Below are 22617 nucleotides of genomic sequence, written 5' to 3'. Positions count from 1 at the left end.
TTTGTATAAAAGTATGCAAAGTCTGTTAACCTTACTATAAAACTTCAAAAAAAAACAAACCCAAAAACCCACTCCTGCGATAACAAAAGTACTATTATATTTTGAGGTATGACAAGATTAAACCTGTCTTTATAAACCTCAAATACTGAACATCTAAAGCAAGGGTTCTTGCAACAAATTTTTGGTGGCCTCAGAGTGTGGCTACCTACTCTTTCTGGTGGCTGCTCTGATCATTTTTCTTAATATTTAATTAACTTTAGGAAAAACAAATATAGCCATATACATGTCCAAATCACTGTAATTTATTTATGATGGGGTTTTTTTTGCAAAAACTCAATTAAAAAAAATACAATTGTCTCTATTCTTTACTGAGCATAAACAGAATAGAAACAAAGTACTTTGCAGGGTTTGGTGGTTGGCTTTTTTTTTTTTGGGGGGGGGGGGGGGGTTGCACTGTTGTGGGATTTGTTTTTTTAAAGATTTGCTAGCTTGTAAGTCTGTTTCTGTGAAAAGTGATATTTGAATGCTTTTCACTTTTCACAGCAGCAGGCTTGTTAGCTAGCTGGAAGACAGTGAAAAGTGATACACCTCTACCCCGATATAATGCTGTCCTCGGGAGCCAAAAAATCTTACCGTGTTATAGGTGAAACTGTTACATTGAACTTGCTTTGATCCACTGTAGAGCACAGCTGCTCCTATGTCCGAATTTGTGTTATATCAGGGTAGAGGTGTATTAACGTACAAATATCACTTTTCACAACAGACTCACTGAGTTCTGGCAAGCTGGAGGACAAATTAAGCCCTGGATAGGGAGGTGGGTAGGAAAGCAGCTGCAGTCAGGGTAAGCCTAAGGAGCGGAGCCCTGCAGCTATGTGACAGGGGTAAGAGGCCATAATGGGGGCCAGGAGTGATGTTGGTGGAACCTAGGCCTGGAGCCCAAAGCACCATTTCCAGGGGATAGAACCCACTGCTGCAAGCCTGGAGCTGCTGCCTGCCACCTCTGGTGGTTGTGGTGCCCAAGGGGGTAGGGTCCACTGCTTTGCCCCCCTTCACTGCCCAGGAGGCTGTGGCTGCTGACCTAATGCCTCAACAAATGTGGTCTGCTTTTTGTACAGTCAGTTTTGCAGCTCTACTTCCCTCATAACATTCTAGGATCAATTTTAAGGGTAGTCCGTAGCAGCTTGTTTATGGATTCATCTTTGAGTACTCTGACTTTGTATCAGATTAAAATAAAAAGCAAAATTCCTATTTTGCATGGTACTGTCTTGTATGGTGGACACCTGAACTTCATTAATATTACATCTTGGTTCTGAGAGTTTTCCAGAAAACATAACTTCATTCTTATATTCCACACACACAAGTATTTAAGTTTGCTACAAACCTGAACTTTATTTTGAGATAGCTCAACAGTTTTATAGCTATAATGTTCTGCTAATGTTTTTAAATTTATAGGTAGACCAGTTCCTGTTCAAAACTTTTCATCTCTCATTGTGTCTTCTAGGCATACTGAAGGTCTCATTTCTCCAACAGGTTAACTCTCACCCCAAAATCCTTGTTCTAGAATTATTAGTATGCAGTCTTTGGCACAGCAGATGGATTACGTGTCACTATGTCAATTAAGTGTTTGTCCAACTTTGTCTTCACCCCAAAATCCTTGTTCTAGAATTATTAGTATGCAGTCTTTGGCACAGCAGATGGATTACGTGTCACTATGTCAATTAAGTGTTTGTCCAACTTTGTCTTAAAAACGTGAAAACATTTTATTCCATGTACAATAATGTACACAAGTTTAAGGTAGTCATGAAAGAGACCAGAAATAATTAGTGGTATATTTACAGTAGCACACCAGAGTAAATGACAACCATTCACAGACAACACTTAGATACCACTGTTGTGCTTAAGTATACAATGATGAAGTGAAACTTTTATTCTGTTGCTGAACTCCATTTTAAACAAATACCTCAGTGATTTTAGTCACCCAGGGAGTCAGAATCAACATTAAGAGTCTCATTGTGGTGATCTGCCACACAGTCGTCATCATCACTATCAGTACTGTCATTATCTTCATTTATTTCATGTGCAGCTTCAGCAGCTTCTTCTGCAACGTCTACAGGATTTTCATTAGGTGCAACAAACCCATTGTTAGAGATATTGGCATTTTCCTTTTCTTCAATATATACTTTTTGATGGCACATTGGACAAGTGTCTTGAATATAGAGCCATTTCCGAAGGCAAAGTGCATGAAAGTAATGATTGCATGGAGTAATACGAGCAGATGCAGTAAACTCATGGTAGCAGATTGCACATACATCATCTATTTCATGTAACCGACTTCCTTTTACTTCAGGAAGTGAGTTTATTTTCTTAACAGCTGTCCTGCGATTTATAAAAGTTTTCCAGCCATTCTTGGCTTGCAAGTAGATGTTGAAATAAGCATGTAGACACATCATGCAAGCCCGAATCTTACTTCCTGATTCAAATACCATGGTATAAGCTCCATTTCCAAACATGATTACACCAAATATAAACTCAATAATATTGCCTGTTGAACGAACATAGTAGACATAATCATCAAGCTTTTCCCATAGGACATTATAGTAGCCATCAATCATGAATAGTACATAAACAGTGATAGAAACAATTACTTTTAGGCAAAGTTCCACACAAAATGCTGTAACTGCAAAAAGCCATGTATTTAATGCATAGTGGTGCCAAAGGATATAACTGAGCAGAACTGGAAGAATAAAAAGGCAAGCTGAAACAAGAAGTACAGGGAAGTGTCTGCGAAATGACGACACATGGGAGGCACTGAGAGACATTAGTACAGGGTCTGTCATTCCATGGATAAAATGCAGGACTGCAGTTAACAAAAGGCACATGTTTCGACTTAGGCGAACTAGTCTCTCTTCTGGCTTTAGACCACTTAAGCCAGTCTGCAGAGCCAAAATAAAAAATAAAACAGGTGCTACAAAACCAAGCCTCTTGTCATCTTCATCAGTTGATCCAATAAAAGCCAAAATACCCAGTCCCAAATAATGGGCAATTGAAGAAATTACAGCACTCATGCCTAAGACAGTTAAAGTAGAATCACACCCACTTATTATAAGACTGCAAACTAGTTCCCAACAATTTTCCCAAGAAATCAAGTAGAACTTCTCTTCTGTATTAGTTTCTGCCATCTTGACAACATAAGTTAACACAACTGCTTGTGCTGTAAGTCTCGTTAGCCAGAACACACGCAGTACAGCTGGAAAACGAATCCTTTTCCACGTATCTTCCATCAATAGCTGTAATCCATAAATGCGATACATATGCCTTAAAAGGAGATAAACGTATCGTGTGGAATAATAGAACCATTTAATTTTCATAACTAAATTGATTGTGGTATATAATGTCAGAATTAGACCTGAAATAAAAACTAAAATCTGTCTGACATTTAAAGGTAATTCAATGATCAAGCCTATTATAGGAATCAGTATATCCAGTATGATTAGTTGGGAGTATATGGACTGCACGTTTAACAATGTAACATATCCAATCCCAAAGGTAAGCTGAAGGATAGAAAGTGCCATCCATAGTGAAGGTCCTTTATGAGGGAGGAACTGAATTCCAAAAGCTGCTGTGTAGTAGGCACTGTAGAAGTTTATGTGCAAAGAAGCATAATAATTCACCAACACTGAGGTTGCAGCTAGCAGAAATGCCGAGCTGATCATATAAAACTTGAAAAGTGCTCGCTGTTGCAAGACCAGAACAACACTGGATACAAAGACCCCTAAAAAAACAGAACAAAATCATTTAGTTTTCAGCAGAAATTAGACACACACATTTTACCTATTAACTCTCATGATACACAGTTCAGAGTTTTTAGCTTCAACGCTTTTATTTACCTTTAAACTTTTCTATAAAAAACATTTGTGAATAGAGCTACTGTTAAACTTTAGCTTTTTCTGTGCAAGAGGCACCAGGGTACATGTCTACTTAACTTGCCTTTAATACACACAAAACGTGAGCATCCCAGACCAATTAAGCAAAAACAGTAAGACACCACCACAACTGTCTGTCTTTTTTTGCAATTTCAATATGAAGACTTAACTACTTTCCCCATCTCGGTAGAGTGGGCTCCTTCCAGATCAGTGTTGAGGCACAATGCAGGGAGATTCATAGATTTGAAGACCTGAAGGGACATTAGTTCATGTAGTCTGACTTTCTCTGTATCACACACCACTAAATTTCCAGTCAGCTACACCCATATTGAGTCAAATAACTTATTTTTGACTAAAGCACTGAATTGCCAATGCCTGAACTCTTCAAGTACTGTGAATCTATAGAGGACTTTAGTCTCTAGGACAATTAATCCAGAGCCTTCCACTAACTTTTTTTTTTAATTATTTTTAAAACTTAGAGAATATAAGTAAAGTGTTGCTATCAGGATATATTTTGAAACCTTCAGACATTCTTAAATTGCTGCTGTTTTGAGGTGTTCACTTCAATCATCGTTCTAAAAAAGTCAAGCTATTACAACCTCCTAAAATAATCTAGTGTCCAATTCATTTAACTTTTTAGTTTGACAATAGGAAACCAATTATTTTTGTAATATAAGAAGTGTGATATTAAAAGAAAACCAAGAATACAACTGTGCACATTCATTTTCATACAGGATATCATATTCCTATCCAGATCTGTAGCAAGTTGCTGAAAACCTAGGGTAAAACCTACAATTTTTTTTACATATTTCTAATTGCTAATTTTGACTCAAATGACAAAACAATCTGCTCCATTTGCTTGAGGCAGCATGTTTCAACCTTTTGAGGTTGGTGACCACTTATTCAAAGTCAAATCTTGCAATCTAACATTTTTACTCTTAACAATGATAAACATATATTTTTGTGTGTTGAGAGATTGGTAGGGAATACTTGATTTGAAGGGTAAGGGTCTGCAGGGAATAGGGCAGCAAGATTTTCTTTTAGACTGTGACACCCCCACCTCCCCAACCCATTTCCTTTCATGACGCTGCTGGGGGTTACAACCCACTGGCTGAGCAACACTGGTCTAGAGAAACCAAAAACGTACTGACTGCCCTTACAAGCCGGGAGACAATCTCAGAAATTACACCTAATTGGGAAATAGAATGGATACTAGTCACTGTAGGCCATTCCCCATAGCACATTTTAAAGTTTGTTTTCTCAGTTTAGATAGATTTAGTTTTCCTGCATTACGGAGGGAATTTTAGGATTCGGTTCCACAGCTTAGTAGATTGTCAGGAAGTTTTCAGATAAAATGTTTATTAATTTCATCTTGTAACTCCTACATATACATCCTTGTACTACCCTAAATAATTTGATGTTTATACTATTCAGATATTTTTGAATTGTTATGCCTCATCCTGTGTCATTTAATCTTTTTTTTAATAAGTGTACAGATTTACTTTTATTGATTTTCTTTGAACTCCCTCTAATTTATCTCTCTCTCTTGTAATAAAGTGTCCAGAACTGAACAAAGTCATACAGAGAGGAACTACTACCTCCTTGTTTTGTAACATGACGCTTTTGTACATGCATCACAAAATCGTATTGGTCTTTGCCTGCCATATCACAGTGCAAACTCATACTGAAATGGTTGTCTGTCAATTTCAGGTCTCAGCATATCTGTTTGCCACCTTTTCCCCTCATACAGAATTTGTGATTTCTTTTGCCCCAGAGTTAAAAACTTGCATTTTTCCATGTTTAATCTCGTTTTTTTCTTAGGCCAGGGTTCTAATCTCTATAACATATATTTGCAGTCTCTGTCCTTCCAATGCTTCCTTCTTTAGTATTATCTATGAATTTTATTAGTGTGCCATTTATCACCTCAACAACCACCTCCAAGTCATTAATGAAAATGTTATATACAATGGGATATCTCACTTGTCTCTGTGATACCTCACTAGTTCATGGCCCTTCTATCCATGCAACAGTCTTCACATCCTAACCAGTTTGGATAAATTTTGACTAATATTGTGAGTTGCTAGCAACTTCATTTGGAAAATCCAAATATATCATACTTGGTTCATGTGTTTTATATAAGGACAGAACCCAGTTGCTTTCTGAAAATATTTTAAATTGATTGTTGCACAATGCTCTAAATCCTCTGAGAACAAAGACTTACAAATAGTAAAAAACAAACAATTATCTCAACATTAGGATGACATTACTAATAGTGTCATTTGTATCTTCCCTTGTATTGTAATCAATACCTCTAATTCCCTTGTTTCTATTCTCAACTGCACTCCCTGCAATTTGTCAATATCTTTCTGGTAATGTGGTACCCAGAAGAGCTATATTAGAAGGAACTATTACTTACTTTTCATACAACAATAGTTTAGTTATATATTATAGACTTGTAGAAAGAGACCTTCTAAAAACATTAAAATGTATTACTGGCATGCAAAACCTTAAATTAGAGTGAATAAATGAAGACTCGGCATACCACTTCTGAAAGGTTGCCGACCCCTGCTGTACAATTATGGTACATTATGGAATCCTGTTGCTGCCATTTAAATTTTTGTATTCAGTTCTGCCCTGATTTACTTCCTATGTAAGTAACCACATTGGCTTCAACTGGGATTAGGGGAAGTCAGGGCAGAATGGAGTCCTAAAACAATCTGCAATCTTTTTCTAACCTTTCTGCTTAACCTCTCACTTTGTGTCCCTAGTTACACACTCTCCTTTCACCATCTCCTTTGGCTCCCAGTTTTCTTTAAGCATTAAAATCACTTCTGGGGTCAATGCAGAAGTGTGTTTAATGCATTTAATTGTCACTTCAGAAAGCAATATCTCCTCTTTGGGGTGTGCTGATTTGACAGGTTCACTGGTGATGTTGCTTTCTAAGTGCAGATTGAGCTTGAGGTGGATAGAGTTGGGGGTGCAAAGACAGTTCAGTGGCTGATTAAAGAGTTAGAAAATAAATAGTATGTGGAGAAGTAAGGGTTTTTAAATGTTTAAGAAGCTTCATTTAAAATTAAATTAAAATGCAGAGCCCCCCAGACTGGTGGCCAGGACCTGGGCAGTGTGAGTACCACTGAAAATCAGCTCGCGTGCCGCCTTCGGAACCCATGCCATAGGTTGCCTACCCCTGTTGTACAGTATTCCATTCATTCTTCTCAAAACAAGGTATACTATCTGAAATAGAGTTTCAAAACTATTCAACAGCACTCTCCAAAAGTATCAATGAAATTTCATTGGGAGACAACCTTTCCTCCGATCCATAGGATAAATACCCTAACTTAGCTATTTTTTAAAAAGTCAACTAGTTAAAAGTAGAATCAGTCCAGACAATCACTGCCTACATGTTGGAGTTTTACCAACAAAATTCTTCCATTATTTCAATATGGCATAATCTATGGTATTTCAGAGTCAAATAATATTTCTGTTTATGTTGATCTCAGTAACACATCTGTCAGCTGCAAAATGAACAGTCTTCAAGTATTCAGAATATAGCTAGTTGACAAAATACTGTCTCAAGTATGTCTTAATAAAGCTGTTTCTGATTGCGAATGTAGACTGTAACAGCTATCTTTTCTTATTTGGGGGTAGGGAAGAGAAAAAAATATAGGGAGAAACAGTCACTTCATTACTGATCAATATGAAAGATATCAATATCTTAAGGAGGTTCTCCAATTAAAAGTGGTCAACATCACTTTTGGGTAGGAAATGTGTTTATATCAGTGCAGGATTGTTCCTACAGTATATCAAGTGCTGCAACCAGTTTAATTTTTAAGTGCCTCAAGCAATGAAACTTCCAAAACTTTCCATGGAGAGAAAAAAAAATGATTACCCTCTCCAAAAATCTATCATACAGACACCATTCTGAAGATTGCCTTAATCATATCATTACACACTTAACAGAGATCATCCAATAACAAATGCACCAAGTCTCATTTATGTGGGATTAATTTCAAAGCACTTTCTAAAGCATCTGCCTCATATGATGCAGGACTTTGAAAGGTGTTTCAATGAGACATTTAGAAGTATCACTTTAAAAAATAATAATTAATTTATCAGTTTGAGGTAGTACCCACACCAGCTCAGGGAACAGAAGGAGTAAGTCAGGGCCTTCCAGTCCCGCAAGACAAAGAGAGATCTTTCTAAAGCACAGGGACCATTTATCCCCTTCCCTTTCTCCCGACATACAGAAAAGCAGGAACAAGAAGGGCTCCTTCTCCAAAACCACCAACACCAGCTGCAACTGGTGGGCAAGTGGTGGTGCACAGTGGGCAAGTGAAGGCTTTCTAGCCTGCATACTAGAATCCAAAGAACCCACCTAGGCACTGAGCCACGTAGCCTACCCAATTCTTCACATGAGCAGCAGCAGCCAAGAGAGGCCTTTGCAGCCTCTGGACAGCATCATTTACTCAACTCTGAAAAGATTTGTAATTGTAAAAAAATTTCTATTTTATCACTAAAATTTACACTCTCCCCTTTTATCTGCTGTATTGCTGTTGGTTGCCTTTTATCTCTCTTCCACCCCTTTAACACCACAATTCCTCAGCTACTCAACCTCATTCTCCTTCTCATTGTATTTTGTGTTCCTTTTCCCCACCTTCTGCCTCTCTCCTGTCTTTTGGGATGGCAAACTCTATACAGGTGGGAACTGCATTTGTACCATGCTTACTACAATAGTACCCTAGTTCTGTTTACGGGACACTACTGTAATATAAATATATTATAGCGCCTAACCATCACACCCAGGAAAACAATGAAAAATTACCCAATATCAACCATGACTCCTATCAAGTTTCACTCTTATGAGGGTAACCCTCCCATCTGGGGATTCTTTTTCATGCACTTTATAAGCTATAAGATTGAAAAAACTGTTTAGTCTGAAGAAGAGAAGACTGAGGGGAGACATGATAACAGTTTTCAAGTACATAAAAGGTTGTTACAAGGATGAGGGTGAAAAATTGTTCTAGTTAACCTTTGAAGATAAGAAAAGAAGTAATGGGCTTAAATTGCAGCAAGGGAGGTTTAGGTTTGACATTAGGAAAAATTTCCTGTCAGGGTGGTTAAGCCCTGGAACAAATTTCCTAGGGAAGCTGTGGAATCAATGTCATTGAAGGTTTTTAAGAGCAGGTTAGGAACACCTGTCAGGAATGGTCTAGTTATGTAGTCCTGCTTTGACTGCAGGGGACTGCACTAGATGACCTCTTGAGGTCCATTCCAGTCCCACACTTCTATGATTCTATTACACTCAAAGACTTTGCAGTATGTTTCAACAAAGCATATCACACTTCTGACTGTTGTTTTTTTTAGGTGTATAGGTGTAAGGACACCAAGCAAAGGACTGTGGAAAATCTCCAGACTACACAGAACATTACACAATGTCAAATGTGGAGAAAAAGAAAAACTCGAAAGAGAAATAGATAGTAATGCAAAATGGTCACATGGCAGAAGACCCATTCCCATTGTGTAATCTATTTTAGAGACACTGAAGATATTATCTTCAGCATCACTAGCAGGCCTTGTTAGCCAGATAAAGTTACAATCATAATTCCTAACACTTATATGGAATTTTAAAATTTTCACGAGTTCTCAAATTGTTACTGAGGGGCAAAAATATCTCATTTGAGGGCAGGTTAGGAGCCGCGCGCAGAAAGCCAGAGAATGAGGAAAGAGGAGAAGAGAGCCCTTCAGTTTAATTCAGTTAGGAAATATGTAGCAGAAGGGATAAGCTCTCAACCTGCTGCTGTTAGGAGGGAGAGATGCTGAAGCAGAAGGAAGAAAAGGGTGAGTGGAGAATAAAAAAAAAAAGAGTGAAGCACTATGAGCTCAATGAAGTGAGACCAGCAGCAGGAGAGGAGGGAAGTGCAGACATCTCTGCTCAGTGCAGGTAAAAAGGAGCGGTAGCGAAACAGAACAGAAACTAGAGACTGGAGAACACAAGATCAGCTGGTAGTGAGACAGAAAGAAGAAGAAATGGGGAGGCAGGAGGCGCTCAGGGGAAGGGCCCTAGATATAGAGGGGTTAGGAGGAGACAGAAGGCAGCAGGGAAGGGGCATGAGACACCGAGAAGAGTTATGGGGAGAGCAGCAGCCACAAGGAGACAGGGGCAGGAGGGTGACTGGGCTGACCTGGGAGTGGGGAGGAAGGCAGCCTCCAGCAAGGAGGGCGGCGGATAACTGGGAAGGGAATGAGAAATGCAGGTATCTCGGGGCCCAGGGGATACCCAGCCCGCCGCGGCAATGCCTCCAGGAGCCGAGGTGGGATAGGAAAGAGAATGGAGAGAGGAAGAGGTCTCCCCCAGCAGCACCCCCAGGAGCCCGGCGCACAGGGAGGGGGAGAGGTCTCCCCCCCAGCAGCACCCCCAGGAGCCCGGCGCACGGGGAGGGTCTCACCCAGCAGCACCCCCAGGAGCCCGGCGCACGGGGAGGGGGGGTCTCTCACCCAGCAGCACCCCCAGGAGCCCGGCGCACGGGGAGGGGGAGGGGTCTCTCCCCCAGCAGCACCCCCAGGAGCCCGGCGCACGGGGAGGGGGAGGGGTCTCTCCCCCAGCAGCACCCCCAGGAGCCCGGCGCACGGGGAGGGGGAGGGGGAGGGGTCTCTCACCCAGCAGCCGCAGCAGCACGCCCAGGAGCCCGGCGGACAGGGAGCCCCCCAGCAGGGGGTACGAGTTGAAGATGGCGTCGATGAGGAAGAGGCTGGGCACCCGCAGCGCAACTTCCAGCCCGGTTCGGAGCCGCGGGCCCAGCCGCAGCCCCGGCAGCTGCGGGGGGCCAGGGGCCGCCATCCCCCGGGACCCGCCGCCTCGTACCGGTCTCTGGCCCAAGGACCTCGCTATAGTCCGGCTCCCGCCTCCCGGACGGGCCAGGCCCCCCGCAGTGCGGCCGCCTCCATGTTCCTTTCGCGCTCGGGCCTCGGCCTGCGGCCGCCCGCACCGCCCTAGGGAGAGGCGGGGACACGGCGCCGTCACAATGCGCGGCCCCGCCCCCGGCTTCCACACCGGGCGGGCTGCTGCTGCCGGTGGGTCCGGGAGTGTTCCCGCCAGGAGCTCCCCGGCCCCCGCACGGCCGCCCCTCTTCCTGCCGTAACATGAACCCGGCCCTCACTCTGCACTGCTGCCCTCCTCAGCCCCCACTGCTGTCCCCATCCCTTTCACACTACACTGCCCCCCCCATAGCCCCCCATTGCTGCCCCCACCCCTCACACTGCACTGCCTCTATAGCTCCCCCTCAGACACTGCACTGCTGCCCTATAGCCCGCCACCCACCCCACTGCCGCCCCCACCCCTTCACACTGCACTGCAGCCCTATAGCCCTCCACACACCCCACTGCTGCCCCTCCCCGTCCCTCTGCACTGCTGCCCTATAGCCACCCTCACCCCCACGGCGGCCCCCAGCCCTTCCACTCTGTCTTCACTGCTGCCCTATAGCCCTCCTCACACCCCACTGCCGCCCCACCCTTCACTCTGCACTGCTGCCCTATAGCCCTCCTCACCCTTCACTCTGCACTGCTGCCCTATAGCCCTCCTCACCCCCACTGCCGCCTTCACTCTGCACTGCTGCCCCTGCCCCCAGCCCTTTCACACTGCTGCCCTATAGCCCTCCTCACACCCCACTGCCGCCCCACCCCTTCACTCTGCACTGCTGCCCTATAGCCCTCCTCACTCCCCACTGCCGCCGCCACCCCTTCACTCTGCACTGCTGCCCTATAGCCCTCCTCAGCCCCCACTGCCGCTCCCACCCCTTCACTCTGCACTGCTGCCCTATAGCCCTCCTCACACCCCACTGCCGCCCCCACCCCTTCACTCTGCACTGCTGCCCTATAGCCCTCCTCACCCCCCACTGCCGCTCCCACCCCTTCACTCTGCACTGCTGCCCTATAGCCCGCCACACCCCACTGCCGCGCCCACCCCTTCACTCTGCACTGCTGCCCTATAGCCCTCCTCACTCCCCACTGCCGCCTCCACCCCTTCACTCTGCACTGCTGCCCTATAGCCCTCCTCACTCCCCACTGCCGCCTCCACCCCTTCACTCTGCACTGCTGCCCTATAGCCCTCCTCACACCCCATTGCCGCCCCCACCCCTTCACTCTGCACTGCTGCCCTATAGCCCTCCTCAGCCCCCAGTGCTGCCCCCATCCCTTTCACACTACACTACACTGCTGCCCTATAGCCCTCCTCACACCCCACTGCTGCCCCCACCCCTTCACTCTGCACTGCTGCCCTATAGCCCTCCTCACACCCCACTGCTGCCCCCACCCCTCACTGCACTGTGCTCCATAGAACCTCTTCACACTATACTGCTGCCCCCATCCCCTTCACACTGCACTGCTACCCCATAGCCCCCTCACACCCTACTGCCACCTCACCTTCCTCACACTGCACTGCTGCCCCATAGCCTCCCTCACACACTACTGCTGCCCGCACCCCCACATTACACTGCTGCCCCATAGCCCCCCACACCCTACTGCCACCTCAGCCCCCTTCACACTGCACTGCTGCTCCATAGCCCCCTTCACACCCTACTGCCACCTCACCTCCTCACACACTGCACTGCTGCCCCATAACTCCCCATCACACCCTACTGCTGCCTCTTCACACACAACCCACAGCGCATTGCCGACCCATAGCCCATCACTGTAACCCCCCTCACACCCTACTGCTGCCCATAGCTTGTCACTGTAATCCCCCTCACACCCTACTGCCACCCATAGTCCATCACTGCAACCCCTCTCACACTGCACTGTCACCCCATAGTCCCCTGCAAACCCCATTGCCACCCCATGGCCCCCTATAAGCCCCACTGCTGTCCTATAGCCACCAACATATCCTACTGCTACTCTACCTACTGCTCCTCCTCACACACTTTAAACTTTAAATTGCCCCAAACCCTGCTGCAACCCTCATAACACCCACAAACCCCACTGCTGCCCCCTCGCACCTCCTAATGCCCCTCAGACCTCTCAGATGCCACTGCTGCTCCATATCGCCCCTGCAAACCTCACTGCAACCCCCTGTCACACCTACCTACTGCACCCATCACATACCTCAAATCCCCCCTGCAGCCTCCTCCATAATCCCCACAAACCTCATTGCAACCTCCCTCTCACACATCTCAAAATCCCGGTGCAGCCCCTCTAAAATCTCCACAAACCCAGTTACAGTCTCCCTCACACACACACTTTAAGCCCCCTTTGCAACTCCCTCATATGCCCCCCAAACCTCACCTATACACAAACACACATGTTGAAACCCCACTGCAGCCAAACTTGTGCATCTAGGCCTTGTCTACACTGTAGAGTTTTGTTGACAAAAGTTATGTTGACACTCAAAAAGCGCTATAATAAAAATTGGTATTGCAAGTTCGCACTTGCTCCCTCTATTGGCAGACTGCATCCATGGTTGGGGCACTATCATCCACAGTGTGAGCAATGCACTGTGAGTACCTATCCCACAGTGCAGCTTGACACCTGCCGCTAGGTCTAGTGGGAATGCGGAGCAGATCAGCGCGCATCTTGGGATCAGGTTCAATGTCCCATGATGTATTGTGTTCCTTGCCAGCGTTCCATGGGCTTCTGGCCTTCTTTCACGGCATTTTTCAACGACCCTTGTTTGCTGTGCACCCTGGCATCTTTGTGTGAAGGGATGGATCCCACACGGCTCTCCTATGCTCTGATAATTGTCATTAACACATCATGGATGGCAGTGCAGTTAATCATGAAGTTCCTAACTGAACAAGACTCGCAGTTGCCTGACATGGTGTGTGATATGGATAGGAGCAACTTTAGATTTCTTTTGGCATTCTCAGAACAGCTGCACACAGCGGACCATCGCTTTTGGGCTTAGGAAATGAGCACTGAATGGTGGAATCGTACTGTCATGCAGGTCTGGGATGACAAGCAGTGGCTACAGAGCTTTTGGATGTGGAAAGCCACCTTCCTGGAACTGTGTGCGGAGCTCACCCCAGCACTGCGGCACAAGGACACTAGAATGAGAGCTGTCCTATCGGTAGAGAAGCGTGTGGCAATTGCAGTGTGGAAGCTTGTGACTCCACACTGCTACCGGTCGGTCGCAAATCAGTTTGGAGCTGGGAAGTCAACCATTGAGTCTGCGTTAATGCAAGTGTTCGGGACACTTAATTGCATCCTGACATGAAGTACCGTTACTCTGGGAAATGTGCATGAAATAGTGGATGGCTTTTGGCACCAGACGACCTTGCAACAGAGTACATCAATAGGATGAGGTACTTCTGCATGGTGTTGCAGGCGCTTCTGGATCACCATGGGCAATTCGCTGACATCAATTTGGGGTGGTCCAGGAAGGTGCATGAAGGCTTGTATAGAAAGCTGCAAGCGGGGACTTTCTTTCCAGACAAGATGATTATAGTTGGGAATGTTGAAATGCCCACAGTGATCCTGTGAGACACGGCGTACCTCTTACAACCATGGCTCATGAAAATTGAAATACACAGGAAAATTGGATAGCAGTAAGAAGCGGTTCAATAACAGGCTGAGTAGGTGCTGGATGACCGTGGAATGTGCCTTTGGCAGATTAAAGGTGCGCTGGCAATGTCTTTATGGCAGGTTAGACTTCAATGAGGATAATATACCCATGGTCATAGTCGCATGTTGTATGTTGCATAATATTTGTGAAGCTAAGGGTGAAAGGTTTGCTCAGGGGTGGAGTGCTGAGGCAGACCGCCTGGCTGCTGATTTTGAGCAGCCAGATACCAGGGCTATCAGAGGGGCCCGGAGCAGGGTAATTCAAGGAAGAAATTGTGAAATTTTGGGCCTTAAGTCAAGTCAGCAACTGATTAAACTGCCTGTGTATGTCTTGGTAGTGCCTGCTATCTCAATTTGTAAGACGCAAATAAAGATTAGTTATTGTTCAAAAATGTTGCTATTATTTCAGAAAAAACAACACACACACACACACACACACACACACACACACACACACACACACAGAGTTGGTGGGAAATGTAGTACCAGGGAAGAGCAGATTTTCAGAGCTGTGTGTACGTCCAGCTATCATTTTGAAAGCTGTCCGAGGGGGTGGAGTGAACAGGAAACTGAGAACTTCCAGAAAGCAGAAAGGAATGTGCAGGTAGAGTTGGGGCGGGGATGGGAGGGCACGGAAAAGAGTTCTGAAAGCTGCAGGGGAGGGCGTGCACACATCTGCTCAGTCTGCAGCATTATTAAGGACTTCAGCATCTGTGTTTGCTCCTCCATGATTTTAATCATCCACACAGGAGCATTCTTAACCAACTCCTGATTTTCTTTTCTGTCCTGCCTTTTGGCTTCCCTCCACTCCCTGCTTTCCCCTTTCTCTGCACTGGAGAACTGCATTACCTCCCAGAGAGGGCTGGATTAAGGCAGGGGCTTTAGGGGTTGCAGCTCAGGGCTCTGCAAAAATAAATCACAGGCAGTGATCTCCAGGCCGCTAAAAGGGGCTCTCAGGCAGGCTGCCTGCCTGACATAGCTCCACGCTGCTCCCGGAAGCAGGTCGCTGCTGGCACATCTCTGCAGCCCGTGATGGGGTGGGGGGGAGGTGGCGCCGCACGCTGCTCCCACCCCCAGCATTGGCTGGGAGCAGCGCTTGTGGGCGCGGGCAGTGTATGGAGACCTGCTGCCCCCCTCCTCCCAAGGGGCGCGCAGAGATGTGCTAGCAGCCGGTTGCTTCCAGGAGTGGCGTTGGGCTATGGCAGACAGGAAGGTAACCTGAGCCCTGCTGCGCCGCCAGCCAGGAGCTGCTTGTGGTAAGTGCCTCCCAGCCGGAGCCTGCACCTCGCACCCCCTCCTCCACACCAACCCCCTGTCACAGATCAGAATGCCCTCCTGCACCCAAACTCCCTCCCAGACCCCGCACCCCTTCCTGCACCCCAATCCCCTGCCCCATCCCCTTCCTGCACCAAACTCCCTCCCAGGAAAAATACTTGTATACCGGGGCCCCACAAAATCTAATAGCTCTGGGCCTACAGGAGAGTTAATCTGGCCCTGCTCCCAGAACGTCTTCTTTGCTCTGTCTTGGGCCCTTTCTTATCTGGCGGAGACACTTTGCTGGTGTGTGTGGGGTGTCCCTCAAGACCACATCTGCAGAAGCACAAGAAACAATGCACAGAAACATGATTGTTAAGTTCACGCACAGCATTGAAACATTTCAGCAAAATACCCCTCTGGTAATATTACAATCACTCTCTCACTGGAGTCACCACCAAGAATCGCATCCCGCTCCTTGTAGAACTGGCAGGTCTTGGGTGCAGCACCAGAGTGCAGGTTTGCCTCCCTTGCACTGTAGATTGTCCTGATCATAGCCCTTTTCGCACAAGCCTCGCACAAGTATCAAAATTCCTATGGCTGAAGTACAGCTGGGATTGCACAGACTCTTCTCCCTAAATACTGAGCAGATACAGCAGCTCCGCAGCAGGAGAACGTTTGCTGCATGAAGCCACCATGGTCACCTGGGAAGATGTGATGAGACCTCTCCATGACGAGCAAACAGGAAATGGAATTTCAAAAATTCCCAGGGCTTTAAAGGGCAAGAGGCAGATGGTTGTTTACCTGATTGCAGGGCAGCAGAGTTTAAATTGCTGACCAGAGCGGTCAGGATGGGTATTGTGGGATACCTCCTGGAGGCGAATTAAAGCAATAAAATCAAGCGTGGTGTCTACACTGGCACTTTGTCGACATAACTTTTGTGCACAAAGCCTTATGTCTCTCATCGGGGTGGTTTTATTTTGTTGCCAAAACAGGGCATTTTTGCCACCAAAAGTCGCATTGTAGTGTGTACACATCCACTATTTTGGCAACAAAAGCTGCCTATTGCCAACAAAACTATAGTGTAGAGAAGGCCCTAGAATGCTCTCATGCCCACACCCTCACCCCAAACTCCCACTGGGCCCCTGACACAACCCAAACCCACCACAATCCCACTCACATATATCCCTAACAATGATCACAGTGCCTCTACACACACACCAACCCCATTGCATCCGAGCATACTCACTCACGTACACAGCAAACACCCCCTCAGAAAATCCACCACATCCCGTAGCCACCCTCTCTCACATACACCCAGCACTAACCACTAGTACTGAAGTTAAACAGAACATCTCCTCATGCCACAATTCATCCACATATACTAAAGTTACACAAATCCCCATTCATTACTAAAATTAATATGGCAGTATGACCCATTTCACATAATACACTCCACACAGATAGCACATATCAAAAATGTGACATCCTATATATGTATATGAAACTCATATGCCATTATTCAGAAGTTACATATAGAAAAATTCCCCAACCCACAAAGCGGCTTTTTAAAAATAAGGAATCCATTTTTAAACAAACGAAATGTGTGTGTTTGATTTTAATAGCAATGGATCTCGAACAATCCTGAAACTGAATCTAAGGCAGGAATGGTTTCAGTTTGTTTCAACACACAATTATAAAGACTGCCATCTCTCCCAGCACACCAGTGTTGATGTTTTTCTGTTTTTACTAGCTCAGCTATCTTATTTGCTCACAAGAAATTGTATGTAGTTTGCACTTCAGGCTGTCTCTGCACTGTCCTTTTTAATAAAATTTCTCATAGGTGCCAGCATTTTTACCCCCATATTGTCTAACCTCGCTTAGATACAGGCAAATTTAGCGTTGTCATTTCCTGACTTATGAGTGAGTCATTCACCTTCAAGTGTCAATGTTCTTTTAATGTTGGGGGTGGGGGAGGTGTTGCATGGAATTTCCTATTTTTATGTGTAATCAATAATGCAGAAGCTCTTGTCTTATTCTCTGCACACCTTTCTATATCAGATGGAAGAAGGCAGTACTCCTTTGGAACCATGTCTCCTTTCCCAATACATCTTTTCTAAGGGTATGTCTACACTACAAAATTAGGTGGAATTTATAGAAGTAAATTTTTTAGAAATCAATTTTATACACTTGATTATATGTGTCACCATTTAGACCATTAATTCAGCAGAGTGCGTCCATAGTACTGAGGCTAGCGTCGACTTCTGGAGCATTGCACTGTGGGTAGCTATCCCACAGTTCCCGCAGTCTCTGCCGCCCATTGGAATTCTGGGTTGAGATCCCAATGCCTGATGGGTCAAAAACATTGTCGCGGGTGGTTCTGGATAGATGTCATCACCCCCCCCGCCCCCCCCCAAAAGCAACAGCAGACAATCGTTTCTCACCTTTTTTCCTGGGTTAGCCATGCAGAAGCCATAGCACAGCAAGCATGGAGCCCGCTCAGCTCACCGTCACCATATGTCTCCTGGATGCTGGCAGACGTGGTACTGCAATTGCTACACAGCAGCAGCTCATTGCCTTTTCGCTATGCCAGGGCAAATTAATCATTAAACATGCTTGGTTTTAAACCATGTATAATATTTACACAGGTACATTCACCAGAAGTCCCTTCTCCACCTGGCGGGTCCAGGAGTCAGCTTTGGGTGGGTTCAGGGGGTACTGGCTCCAGGTCCAGGGTGAGAAACAGTTCCTGGCTGTCGGGGAAAACGGTTTCTCTGCTTGCTTGCTGTGAGCTGCCTTCAACCTCCTCCTCCTCTTCTTCCTTGTCCCCAAAACCCGCATCCCTGTTGCGCGCTACTCCATTGACAGAGTCAAAGCACAGGGTTGGGGTAGTGGTGGCTGCACCTCCTAGAATGGCATGCAGCTCATCATAGAAGCGGCATGTTTGGGGCTCTGACCCGGAGCGGTCGTTTGCCTCTTTGGTTTTTTGGTAGGCTTGCCTCAGCTCCTTAAGTTTCACAGGGCACTGCTGTGGGTCCCTGTTATAGCCTCTGTCCTTCATGCCCTTGGAGATTTTTTCAAATGTTTGGGCATTTCTTCTTTTGGAACGGAGTTCTGATAGCACGGATTCATCTCCCCATACAGCAATCAGATCCCGTACCTCCTGTTTGGTCCATGCTGGAGCTCTTTTGAGATTCTGGAACTCCATCATGGTCACTTCTGCTGATGAGATCTGCACTTATCTGCAGATTGCCACACTGGCCAAACAGGAAATGAGATTCAAAAATTCACGGGCCTTTTCCTGTCTACCTGGCCAGTGCATCTGAGTTGAGAGCGCTGTCCAGAGCAGTCACAATGGAGCACTCCCGGAGTCCAATACCGTCAAATTGCGACCACACTACCCCAAATTCAACCGGGCAAGGTCGATTTTACCACTAATCCCCTCATCGTGGGAGGAGTACAGAAATCGATTTTAAGAGCCCTTTAAGTAGAAAAAAACGGCTTTGTCGTGTGGATGGGTGCAGAGTTAAATTGATGTAATGCTGCTAAATTCGACCTAAACTCATAGAGTAGACCAGGGCTAGGAGACAGGTCAGGCCCTACAGCATTGCATACAAACTTGCCTATGCCTAAGCTATGTCCACATTAACAGAACCAATAGAACATTGGCAGATTGCTAAGGATTGCATTACAAATCCAATAAACATTCAGAAAGAACAATTAATAAAATGGACAAAACTTATCTTTGACAATTCACAACTAATTTCCACTAGATACTGATAGGCATATCTGCAACCCTGGAACTATTTCCATGCCAAATTAAGTTGTAGGTTTTGTTTTTTTGTTTCATAATGAGAAATGTGTACTTTTTAATGTCCTCATTCTTGAAAATGGCTGATGCCTATAATAATATTGATAATATTGTTCAATTTGAAATAAAAATAGAGAGCAATACAGGCTTGAGATGAAGTATTTGAAATAAATCAATACTAATCATTTTTGAGGAGGAAAGGAGAGCAACGTGTATATACCTGATCATTCTGAATTAGATATATTGAAAATGTTTATCCGTATGGGGTATAATTTAAATTAACTTTCAGCTGCAAAGTCTTCCATGCAGAAGGACCGCTTGGCCTGCATGGGGCCCCATTAACTACAGTTGGGTTCCTCACCTTTGCAGAACAGCTTGCTTGAGAGGAGTTTATATTGCTATTTCATGTTGCTTTAAAGGAGTTAAGCCAACGGTCCCCAAACTGTGACACATACCCCTTTAGGGGGGTGCATGTGGAGGAATGCTCGGTGGTGGGGCCTGGGCCAGCCCCCAAGGGGATGGGTGGGAAGGGAGCACCACCCAGCCCCCTCTGCCCCCAGCTCCACTCCAGCTCAGGCCCTGCCCCCAGCCGAGGCCCCGGCTTTGGCTCCGCTCCTGACTGCAGCTCCTGCTCTCAGCTGCAGCTCCCGGCCCCAGCCACAGCTCCAGTGTCAGTCCCCAGGGGGCTGGGGACAGACAGATTACATTACGAATAAGCAGGGAGCCGTGACATAAAAAGTTTGGGGACCACTGAGTTAAGCGTTAAACACAGTGGTCTAGATTCGCAGTGATTCATAGATTCAAGGCCAGAAGGGACCACTGTGATCATCTAGTCTGACCTGCTGAGAAACAGAGGCCAGAGAACTTACTCCAAATAATTCTTGTTTGAAATACATATGCATGTTTACAGACATTTACACAAACTAATTTAGGCACATAAGTACCATCAGGTGCATGTGCATATATGTGTGTTGGGTATTGTGTGTAAAGCAACTCCAACTTGTGTGTATCCATCAGGTGTAAGGTCTAAAGTGGGTCAGATCAAATGAGTATACAAATTTTTGTACATATGCTTCTGAAAATCTGGCCCAGTGTTTAACATTGCTGCTGTTATTTTTAAAAACTTTCTAAGCTTGATTATTAGCAAGCATATAGTATGAGTAAAGATACCATCCATTGCATATTTACATTTTGTGCTCCCAAATGTAGTGATGATCATTTGGAATAATGAACCAAATTCCGCTCAGTTACTCTGGTTTGGAACCTCACTGAAGTCAATGGGGTTGTATACATGAAGTGACTGTTCCACTGTGGATAAATACTTACTAGTCATTGGGTGAAAAGGAGTGTGAGCACCACTTTCTGTATTTTTCACTCCATGCATCTGATGAAGTGGGTTTTAGCCCACAAAAGCTTATGCCCAAATAAATGTGTTGGTCTCTAAGGTGCCACAAGCACCCCTCATTGTTTTTGCTGATACAGACGAACACAGCTACCACTCTGAAACATGAGAATGAGTGTAGTTCAGTGATAAAGGCACCTACTCAGCAGTAGGAGACCCTGGGAACCACTCTCTCTGTTCCAATCACTCTTTCATTATTTATTCAAGAGCTTGAACACGAGAGGTTGAGGGAACCCCCATATCAGAATATCCCATGGCTCAGTACACCCACCTAGTAGGGAAGAGATCCCTCTTCAAATCCTTTCTTCCTCTCTGGCAGGGGAGGGGGAGAATTGAACCTAGGTCTCCCACATCTCAGGTGAATGTTCTAGCTATTGGGCTAAAGTTATAAACTGGTTTCTATTTCTGGCTAGATTCTGAACTGGACCCGATCCACTAGCTGAGCATACCTATTGGATCAGACCCTGCAGAATACTTTGGCAGTTGAATACCTATCTTCCCCTGATTCATGACTAGCTCTGGCACTTATATGGGAGATAGACCCTGAGGGAGGCAGCAGTGCACATGCTCAGAGGCAGAAACACAGGCACCTGGGGAAATTTTCCCTGAAATCTTAGGTGCTAAACTGAGTTTAGGTGCCTACTGCATTTAGAAGGAGTGGGGCTAATCCTGGGATTTAGGGCTGAAGACTGGACCTTAAGCACCTAAATTCCCTTGTGAATCTGAGCCTTAGTTTCTTGCTATATAGATTGGATATAATAATTACCTGCCAAATTGCATTCTGAAAATTAATTAGTGTTTGAAAAGTACTTTGAGATTAGAGCCAGCTGAGGATTTTTAAAATTTTGACAAAATGAATTGTGCAAAAATGTTGTAAATTTTTTTACAAATGATTTTTATTGTTTTATAGTCAGCTCATCGATTGGTCAAAATTCTTGAAAATTTTCAAAAATTGTTCACTACACTTTTTCTACATTTTTCAACCAGCAGGGTTTGAGCTTGTCGGTGAGAGGTGTTGTATAAATGAAAAGCATCAAGTATGGACTGCAACAGTTTGCTTGAGCTGCAGCTGGCTTAACAAAATGAACACAAATAAACTGGACATAAACAAGAAACATTTGCTGGAGCTCAAAACACTCAAATTTGCATATTAAAGAATGCCCTGGTACAACCACACACTTCTCAAACCAAGCCCTCTACACCTTGTCACCTACTGAAGTCAGATTTGTGGGCCTTATGAAACTGCCACATCTACATCAGCTGTTGGGGGGAAACAGCTGACTCATGATGACTACTTCTATTGCTCAGGTGCTATAATGGGCCCTACACCCAAAGAGCAACAGAGTTGCCGAAAGGTCAGCACTCAGATTACACATTATAAAATGACAGGATTCTGCAAAATCCACATTCTTAAAGGTAAAGAAAAATGGGGGGAAAACTTTGTGGTTGTATTCCTGTTTCTAGCTACAAATTCCTGAGAAGCATGTCAATGTATTTAGGGACCCTTCTCCCTGTGTGGTCAGATCCAAAAAACAAAAGTTATGTAAGAATTATAAACACCTGCTATTTGTTAAGAGACTCAACTCAAAATATGGGTACTGAAAAAATCAAAGTTTGTACACAGCTTGAAAATAATGTAATAATTAGATGTCTTACTGTATTTCAAAAAGAGCTTT

General features: G+C 45.1%; 1 protein-coding gene and 1 long non-coding RNA gene across 2 annotated transcripts in view; one reads left to right on the top strand and one right to left on the bottom strand.

The window, feature by feature from the left end:
• Positions 1 to 1891: 1891 nt before the first annotated feature.
• RNF139 (ring finger protein 139) lies at positions 1892 to 11033 on the bottom strand. The gene is made up of 2 exons (XM_039521881.1): positions 10581 to 11033; positions 1892 to 3772 (listed from the first exon to the last, which is right to left on the bottom strand). Exons 1-2 carry the CDS (start codon positions 10759 to 10761, stop codon positions 1971 to 1973), a joined length of 1983 nt encoding a protein of 660 aa, XP_039377815.1. The 5' UTR covers positions 10762 to 11033; the 3' UTR covers positions 1892 to 1970.
• Positions 11034 to 22275: 11242 nt separating this feature from the next.
• The window catches only part of LOC120398316, a 43650-nt gene continuing 43308 nt past the window's right edge, over positions 22276 to 22617 (top strand). The window contains exon 1 of the long non-coding RNA XR_005594313.1: positions 22276 to 22357. This is a non-coding gene — a long non-coding RNA (uncharacterized LOC120398316). The remainder of the gene's footprint in view (positions 22358 to 22617) is intronic.

This window comes from Mauremys reevesii, linkage group 2 (assembly GCF_016161935.1).
Source record: "Mauremys reevesii isolate NIE-2019 linkage group 2, ASM1616193v1, whole genome shotgun sequence".
NCBI classification, from domain to species: Eukaryota; Metazoa; Chordata; order Testudines; family Geoemydidae; genus Mauremys; species Mauremys reevesii.
This window is presented reverse-complemented; position numbering and strand designations above follow the sequence as displayed.